Source organism: Maylandia zebra, linkage group LG1 (genome assembly GCF_041146795.1).
Source record: "Maylandia zebra isolate NMK-2024a linkage group LG1, Mzebra_GT3a, whole genome shotgun sequence".
Taxonomy (NCBI): Eukaryota; Metazoa; Chordata; class Actinopteri; order Cichliformes; family Cichlidae; genus Maylandia; species Maylandia zebra.
The window spans coordinates 44,878,256-44,888,114 of NC_135167.1; the positions used below are offsets into that span (position 1 = coordinate 44,878,256).

Genomic DNA, 9,859 nt, shown 5'->3' on the forward strand with positions numbered 1-9,859 from the left:
ACAACATCCTCTACCACAGCTGTTGTTGAAACCACGACCACAAGTCCACATGTTGAAACAACAGGTCAAGGATCCACCACGGCTACATCAAAACCATCTGTGAGTACTGAAATTACATCTGGGCCTTTCACTACCACTGAAGGAACAGCTACAACACCTGCAGAGACAACAGCATTTGAATCCACAACAGCCACAGTTATGACAACAAAAACACCAAAAATAGTTACATCGGGACCAACAACATCCTCTACCACAGCTGTTGTTGAAACCAAAACCACAACTCCACATGTTGAAACAACAGGTCAAGGATTCACCACGGTTACATCAAAACCATCTGTGAGTACTGAAATTACATCTGGGCCTTTCACTACCACTGAAGGAACAGCTACAACACCTGCAGAGACAACAGCATTTGAATCCACAACAGCCACAGTTATGACAACAAAAACACCAAAAATAGTTACATCGGGACCAACAACATCCTCTACCACAGCTGTTGTTGAAACCAAAACCACAACTCCACATGTTGAAACAACAGGTCAAGGATCCACCACGGTTACATCAAAACCATCTGTGAGTACTGAAATTACATCTGGGCCTTTCACTACCACTGAAGGAACAGCTACAACACCTGCAGAGACAACAGCATTTGAATCCACAACAGCCACAGTTATGACAACAAAAACACCAAAAATAGTTACATCGGGACCAACAACATCCTCTACCACAGCTGTTGTTGAAACCACGACCACAAGTCCACATGTTGAAACAACAGGTCAAGGATCCACCACGGTTACATCAAAACCATCTGTGAGTACTGAAATTACATCTGGGCCTTTCACTACCACTCAAGGAACAGCTACAACACCTGCAGAGACAACAGCATTTGAATCCACAACAGCCACAGTTATGACAACAAAAACACCAAAAATAGTTACATCGGGACCAACAACATCCTCTACCACAGCTGTTGTTGAAACCACGACCACAAGTCCACATGTTGAAACAACAGGTCAAGGATCCACCACGGCTACATCAAAACCATCTGTGAGTACTGAAATTACATCTGGGCCTTTCACTACCACTGAAGGAACAGCTACAACACCTGCAGAGACAACAGCATTTGAATCCACAACAGCCACAGTTATGACAACAAAAACACCAAAAATAGTCACATCGGGACCAACAACATCCTCTACCACAGCTGTTGTTGAAACCACGACCACAAGTCCACATGTTGAAACAACAGGTCAAGGATCCACCACGGTTACATCAAAACCATCTGTGAGTACTGAAATTACATCTGGGCCTTTCACTACCACTGAAGGAACAGCTACAACACCTGCAGAGACAACAGCATTTGAATCCACAACAGCCACAGTTATGACAACAAAAACACCAAAAATAGTTACATCGGGACCAACAACATCCTCTACCACAGCTGTTGTTGAAACCAAAACCACAACTCCACATGTTGAAACAACAGGTCAAGGATCCACCACGGTTACATCAAAACCATCTGTGAGTACTGAAATTACATCTGGGCCTTTCACTACCACTGAAGGAACAGCTACAACACCTGCAGAGACAACAGCATTTGAATCCACAACAGCCACAGTTATGACAACAAAAACACCAAAAATAGTCACATCGGGACCAACAACATCCTCTACCACAGCTGTTGTTGAAACCACGACCACAACTCCATATGTTGAAACAACAGGTCAAGGATCCACCACGGTTACATCAAAACCATCTGTGAGTACTGAAATTACATCTGGGCCTTTCACTACCACTGAAGGAACAGCTACAACACCTGCAGAGACAACAGCATTTGAATCCACAACAGCCACAGTTATGACAACAAAAACACCAAAAATAGTCACATCGGGACCAACAACATCCTCTACCACAGCTGTTGTTGAAACCACGACCACAACTCCACATGTTGAAACAACAGGTCAAGGATCCACCACGGTTACATCAAAACCATCTGTGAGTACTGAAATTACATCTGGGCCTTTCACTACCACTCAAGGAACAGCTACAACACCTGCAGAGACAACAGCATTTGAATCCACAACAGCCACAGTTATGACAACAAAAACACCAAAAATAGTCACATCGGGACCAACAACATCCTCTACCACAGCTGTTGTTGAAACCACGACCACAAGTCCACATGTTGAAACAACAGGTCAAGGATCCACCACGGTTACATCAAAACCATCTGTGAGTACTGAAATTACATCTGGGCCTTTCACTACCACTGAAGGAACAGCTACAACACCTGCAGAGACAACAGCATTTGAATCCACAACAGCCACAGTTATGACAACAAAAACACCAAAAATAGTCACATCGGGACCAACAACATCCTCTACCACAGCTGTTGTTGAAACCACGACCACAAGTCCACATGTTGAAACAACAGGTCAAGGATCCACCACGGTTACATCAAAACCATCTGTGAGTACTGAAATTACATCTGGGCCTTTCACTACCACTGAAGGAACAGCTACAACACCTGCAGAGACAACAGCATTTGAATCCACAACAGCCACAGTTATGACAACAAAAACACCAAAAATAGTTACATCGGGACCAACAACATCCTCTACCACAGCTGTTGTTGAAACCACGACCACAAGTCCACATGTTGAAACAACAGGTCAAGGATCCACCACGGCTACATCAAAACCATCTGTGAGTACTGAAATTACATCTGGGCCTTTCACTACCACTGAAGGAACAGCTACAACACCTGCAGAGACAACAGCATTTGAATCCACAACAGCCACAGTTATGACAACAAAAACACCAAAAATAGTCACATCGGGACCAACAACATCCTCTACCACAGCTGTTGTTGAAACCACGACCACAAGTCCACATGTTGAAACAACAGGTCAAGGATCCACCACGGTTACATCAAAACCATCTGTGAGTACTGAAATTACATCTGGGCCTTTCACTACCACTGAAGGAACAGCTACAACACCTGCAGAGACAACAGCATTTGAATCCACAACAGCCACAGTTATGACAACAAAAACACCAAAAATAGTTACATCGGGACCAACAACATCCTCTACCACAGCTGTTGTTGAAACCACGACCACAAGTCCACATGTTGAAACAACAGGTCAAGGATCCACCACGGTTACATCAAAACCATCTGTGAGTACTGAAATTACATCTGGGCCTTTCACTACCACTGAAGGAACAGCTACAACACCTGCAGAGACAACAGCATTTGAATCCACAACAGCCACAGTTATGACAACAAAAACACCAAAAATAGTCACATCGGGACCAACAACATCCTCTACCACAGCTGTTGTTGAAACCACGACCACAACTCCACATGTTGAAACAACAGGTCAAGGATCCACCATAGTTACATCAAAACCATCTGTGAGTACTGAAATTACATCTGGGCCTTTCACTACCACTGAAGGAACAGCTACAACACCTGCAGAGACAACAGCATTTGAATCCACAACAGCCACAGTTATGACAACAAAAACACCAAAAATAGTTACATCGGGACCAACAACATCCTCTACCACAGCTGTTGTTGAAACCAAAACCACAACTCCACATGTTGAAACAACAGGTCAAGGATCCACCACGGTTACATCAAAACCATCTGTGAGTACTGAAATTACATCTGGGCCTTTCACTACCACTGAAGGAACAGCTACAACACCTGCAGAGACAACAGCATTTGAATCCACAACAGCCACAGTTATGACAACAAAAACACCAAAAATAGTTACATCGGGACCAACAACATCCTCTACCACAGCTGTTGTTGAAACCAAAACCACAACTCCACATGTTGAAACAACAGGTCAAGGATCCACCATGGTTACATCAAAACCATCTGTGAGTACTGAAATTACATCTGGGCCTTTCACTACCACTGAAGGAACAGCTACAACACCTGCAGAGACAACAGCATTTGAATCCACAACAGCCACAGTTATGACAACAAAAACACCAAAAATAGTCACATCGGGACCAACAACATCCTCTACCACAGCTGTTGTTGAAACCACGACCACAACTCCATATGTTGAAACAACAGGTCAAGGATCCACCACGGTTACATCAAAACCATCTGTGAGTACTGAAATTACATCTGGGCCTTTCACTACCACTAAAGGAACAGCTACAACACCTGCAGAGACAACAGCATTTGAATCCACAACAGCCACAGTTATGACAACAAAAACACCAAAAATAGTCACATCGGGACCAACAACATCCTCTACCACAGCTGTTGTTGAAACCACGACCACAACTCCATATGTTGAAACAACAGGTCAAGGATCCACAGCGGTTACATCAAAACCATCTGTGAGTACTGAAATTACATCTGGGCCTTTCACTACCACTAAAGGAACAGCTACAACACCTGCAGAGACAACAGCATTTGAATCCACAACAGCCACAGTTATGACAACAAAAACACCAAAAATAGTCACATCGGGACCAACAACATCCTCTACCACAGCTGTTGTTGAAACCACAACCACAAGTCCACATGTTGAAACAACAGGTCAAGGATCCACCATAGTTACATCAAAACCATCTGTGAGTACTGAAATTACATCTGGGCCTTTCACTACCACTGAAGGAACAGCTACAACACCTGCAGAGACAACAGCATTTGAATCCACAACAGCCACAGTTATGACAACAAAAACACCAAAAATAGTTACATCGGGACCAACAACATCCTCTACCACAGCTGTTGTTGAAACCACGACCACAACTCCATATGTTGAAACAACAGGTCAAGGATCCACCACGGTTACATCAAAACCATCTGTGAGTACTGAAATTACATCTGGGCCTTTCACTACCACTCAAGGAACAGCTACAACACCTGCAGAGACAACAGCATTTGAATCCACAACAGCCACAGTTATGACAACAAAAACACCAAAAATAGTTACATCGGGACCAACAACATCCTCTACCACAACTGTTGTTGAAACCACGACCACAACTCCATATGTTGAAACAACAGGTCAAGGATCCACCATAGTTACATCAAAACCATCTGTGAGTACTGAAATTACATCTGGGCCTTTCACTACCACTGAAGGAACAGCTACAACACCCACAGAGACAACAGCATTTGAATCCACAACAGCCACAGTTATGACAACAAAAACACCAAAAATAGTTACATCGGGACCAACAACATCCTCTACCACAGCTGTTGTTGAAACCACGACCACAACTCCACATGTTGAAACAACAGGTCAAGGATCCACCACGGTTACATCAAAACCATCTGTGAGTACTGAAATTACATCTGGGCCTTTCACTACCACTGAAGGAACAGCTACAACACCTGCAGAGACAACAGCATTTGAATCCACAACAGCCACAGTTATGACAACAAAAACACCAAAAATAGTCACATCGGGACCAACAACATCCTCTACCACAGCTGTTGTTGAAACCACGACCACAACTCCATATGTTGAAACAACAGGTCAAGGATCCACCACGGTTACATCAAAACCATCTGTGAGTACTGAAATTACATCTGGGCCTTTCACTACCACTCAAGGAACAGCTACAACACCTGCAGAGACAACAGCATTTGAATCCACAACAGCCACAGTTATGACAACAAAAACACCAAAAATAGTCACATCGGGACCAACAACATCCTCTACCACAGCTGTTGTTGAAACCACAACCACAAGTCCACATGTTGAAACAACAGGTCAAGGATCCACAACGGTTACATCAAAACCATCTGTGAGTACTGAAATTACATCTGGGCCTTTCACTACCACTGAAGGAACAGCTACAACACCTGCAGAGACAACAGCATTTGAATCCACAACAGCCACAGTTATGACAACAAAAACACCAAAAATAGTCACATCGGGACCAACAACATCCTCTACCACAGCTGTTGTTGAAACCACAACCACAAGTCCACATGTTGAAACAACAGGTCAAGGATCCACCATAGTTACATCAAAACCATCTGTGAGTACTGAAATTACATCTGGGCCTTTCACTACCACTGAAGGAACAGCTACAACACCCACAGAGACAACAGCATTTGAATCCACAACAGCCACAATTATGACAACAAAAACACCAAAAATAGTTACATCGGGACCAACAACATCCTCTACCACAGCTGTTGTTGAAACCATGACCACAAGTCCATATGTTGAAACAACAGGTCAAGGATCCACCACGGTTACATCAAAACCATCTGTGAGTACTGAAATTACATCTGGGCCTTTCACTACCACTGAAGGAACAGCTACAACACCTGCAGAGACAACAGCATTTGAATCCACAACAGCCACAGTTATGACAACAAAAACACCAAAAATAGTCACATCGGGACCAACAACATCCTCTACCACAGCTGTTGTTGAAACCACGACCACAACTCCATATGTTGAAACAACAGGTCAAGGATCCACAACGGTTACATCAAAACCATCTGTGAGTACTGAAATTACATCTGGGCCTTTCACTACCACTAAAGGAACAGCTACAACACCTGCAGAGACAACAGCATTTGAATCCACAACAGCCACAGTTATGACAACAAAAACACCAAAAATAGTCACATCGGGACCAACAACATCCTCTACCACAGCTGTTGTTGAAACCACGACCACAACTCCATATGTTGAAACAACAGGTCAAGGATCCACAACGGTTACATCAAAACCATCTGTGAGTACTGAAATTACATCTGGGCCTTTCACTACCACTAAAGGAACAGCTACAACACCTGCAGAGACAACAGCATTTGAATCCACAACAGCCACAGTTATGACAACAAAAACACCAAAAATAGTCACATCGGGACCAACAACATCCTCTACCACAGCTGTTGTTGAAACCACGACCACAAGTCCACATGTTGAAACAACAGGTCAAGGATCCACCATAGTTACATCAAAACCATCTGTGAGTACTGAAATTACATCTGGGCCTTTCACTACCACTGAAGGAACAGCTACAACACCTGCAGAGACAACAGCATTTGAATCCACAACAGCCACAGTTATGACAACAAAAACACCAAAAATAGTCACATCGGGACCAACAACATCCTCTACCACAGCTGTTGTTGAAACCACGACCACAACTCCATATGTTGAAACAACAGGTCAAGGATCCACAACGGTTACATCAAAACCATCTGTGAGTACTGAAATTACATCTGGGCCTTTCACTACCACTGAAGGAACAGCTACAACACCAGCAGAGACAACAGCATTTGAATCCACAACAGCCACAGTTATGACAACAAAAACACCAAAAATAGTTACATCGGGACCAACAACATCCTCTACCACAGCTGTTGTTGAAACCAAAACCACAACTCCACATGTTGAAACAACAGGTCAAGGATCCACCACGGTTACATCAAAACCATCTGTGAGTACTGAAATTACATCTGGGCCTTTCACTACCACTGAAGGAACAGCTACAACACCTGCAGAGACAACAGCATTTGAATCCACAACAGCCACAGTTATGACAACAAAAACACCAAAAATAGTCACATCGGGACCAACAACATCCTCTACCACAGCTGTTGTTGAAACCACGACCACAACTCCACATGTTGAAACAACAGGTCAAGGATCCACCATAGTTACATCAAAACCATCTGTGAGTACTGAAATTACATCTGGGCCTTTCACTACCACTGAAGGAACAGCTACAACACCTGCAGAGACAACAGCATTTGAATCCACAACAGCCACAGTTATGACAACAAAAACACCAAAAATAGTTACATCGGGACCAACAACATCCTCTACCACAGCTGTTGTTGAAACCAAAACCACAACTCCACATGTTGAAACAACAGGTCAAGGATCCACCACGGTTACATCAAAACCATCTGTGAGTACTGAAATTACATCTGGGCCTTTCACTACCACTGAAGGAACAGCTACAACACCTGCAGAGACAACAGCATTTGAATCCACAACAGCCACAGTTATGACAACAAAAACACCAAAAATAGTCACATCGGGACCAACAACATCCTCTACCACAGCTGTTGTTGAAACCACGACCACAACTCCATATGTTGAAACAACAGGTCAAGGATCCACCACGGTTACATCAAAACCATCTGTGAGTACTGAAATTACATCTGGGCCTTTCACTACCACTAAAGGAACAGCTACAACACCTGCAGAGACAACAGCATTTGAATCCACAACAGCCACAGTTATGACAACAAAAACACCAAAAATAGTCACATCGGGACCAACAACATCCTCTACCACAGCTGTTGTTGAAACCACGACCACAACTCCATATGTTGAAACAACAGGTCAAGGATCCACAGCGGTTACATCAAAACCATCTGTGAGTACTGAAATTACATCTGGGCCTTTCACTACCACTAAAGGAACAGCTACAACACCTGCAGAGACAACAGCATTTGAATCCACAACAGCCACAGTTATGACAACAAAAACACCAAAAATAGTCACATCGGGACCAACAACATCCTCTACCACAGCTGTTGTTGAAACCACAACCACAAGTCCACATGTTGAAACAACAGGTCAAGGATCCACCATAGTTACATCAAAACCATCTGTGAGTACTGAAATTACATCTGGGCCTTTCACTACCACTGAAGGAACAGCTACAACACCTGCAGAGACAACAGCATTTGAATCCACAACAGCCACAGTTATGACAACAAAAACACCAAAAATAGTTACATCGGGACCAACAACATCCTCTACCACAGCTGTTGTTGAAACCACGACCACAACTCCATATGTTGAAACAACAGGTCAAGGATCCACCACGGTTACATCAAAACCATCTGTGAGTACTGAAATTACATCTGGGCCTTTCACTACCACTCAAGGAACAGCTACAACACCTGCAGAGACAACAGCATTTGAATCCACAACAGCCACAGTTATGACAACAAAAACACCAAAAATAGTTACATCGGGACCAACAACATCCTCTACCACAGCTGTTGTTGAAACCACGACCACAACTCCATATGTTGAAACAACAGGTCAAGGATCTACCATAGTTACATCAAAACCATCTGTGAGTACTGAAATTACATCTGGGCCTTTCACTACCACTGAAGGAACAGCTACAACACCCACAGAGACAACAGCATTTGAATCCACAACAGCCACAGTTATGACAACAAAAACACCAAAAATAGTTACATCGGGACCAACAACATCCTCTACCACAGCTGTTGTTGAAACCAAAACCACAACTCCACATGTTGAAACAACAGGTCAAGGATCCACCACGGTTACATCAAAACCATCTGTGAGTACTGAAATTACATCTGGGCCTTTCACTACCACTGAAGGAACAGCTACAACACCTGCAGAGACAACAGCATTTGAATCCACAACAGCCACAGTTATGACAACAAAAACACCAAAAATAGTCACATCGGGACCAACAACATCCTCTACCACAGCTGTTGTTGAAACCACGACCACAACTCCATATGTTGAAACAACAGGTCAAGGATCCACCACGGTTACATCAAAACCATCTGTGAGTACTGAAATTACATCTGGGCCTTTCACTACCACTGAAGGAACAGCTACAACACCTGCAGAGACAACAGCATTTGAATCCACAACAGCCACAGTTATGACAACAAAAACACCAAAAATAGTCACATCGGGACCAACAACATCCTCTACCACAGCTGTTGTTGAAACCACAACCACAAGTCCACATGTTGAAACAACAGGTCAAGGATCCACCATAGTTACATCAAAACCATCTGTGAGTACTGAAATTACATCTGGGCCTTTCACTACCACTGAAG

At 43.5% G+C, this 9,859-nt stretch overlaps 1 protein-coding gene across 1 annotated transcript; it reads left to right on the forward strand.

The window, feature by feature from the left end:
• The first annotated feature begins 72 nt into the window (after nt 1-72).
• On the forward strand, nt 73-5,554 carry LOC143419879 (uncharacterized). Its single transcript, XM_076887651.1, has 2 exons — nt 73-5,313; nt 5,516-5,554. The coding sequence occupies exons 1-2, from the start codon at nt 199-201 to the stop codon at nt 5,552-5,554; spliced, it is 5,154 nt and encodes a 1,717-aa protein (XP_076743766.1). The 5' UTR covers nt 73-198.
• Nucleotides 5,555-9,859: the final 4,305 nt, after the last annotated feature.

Excerpts from the sequence above, each read along its gene's own strand:
- LOC143419879 (XM_076887651.1), top strand. The coding sequence starts at position 199 with ATGACAACAAAAACACCAAAAATAGTTACATCGGGACCAACAACATCC. Across the intron at positions 5,314-5,515 it reads CGGTTACATCAAAACCATCT|GTCAAGGATCCACCACGGTT; the intron begins GTGAGTACTGAA and ends TTGAAACAACAG.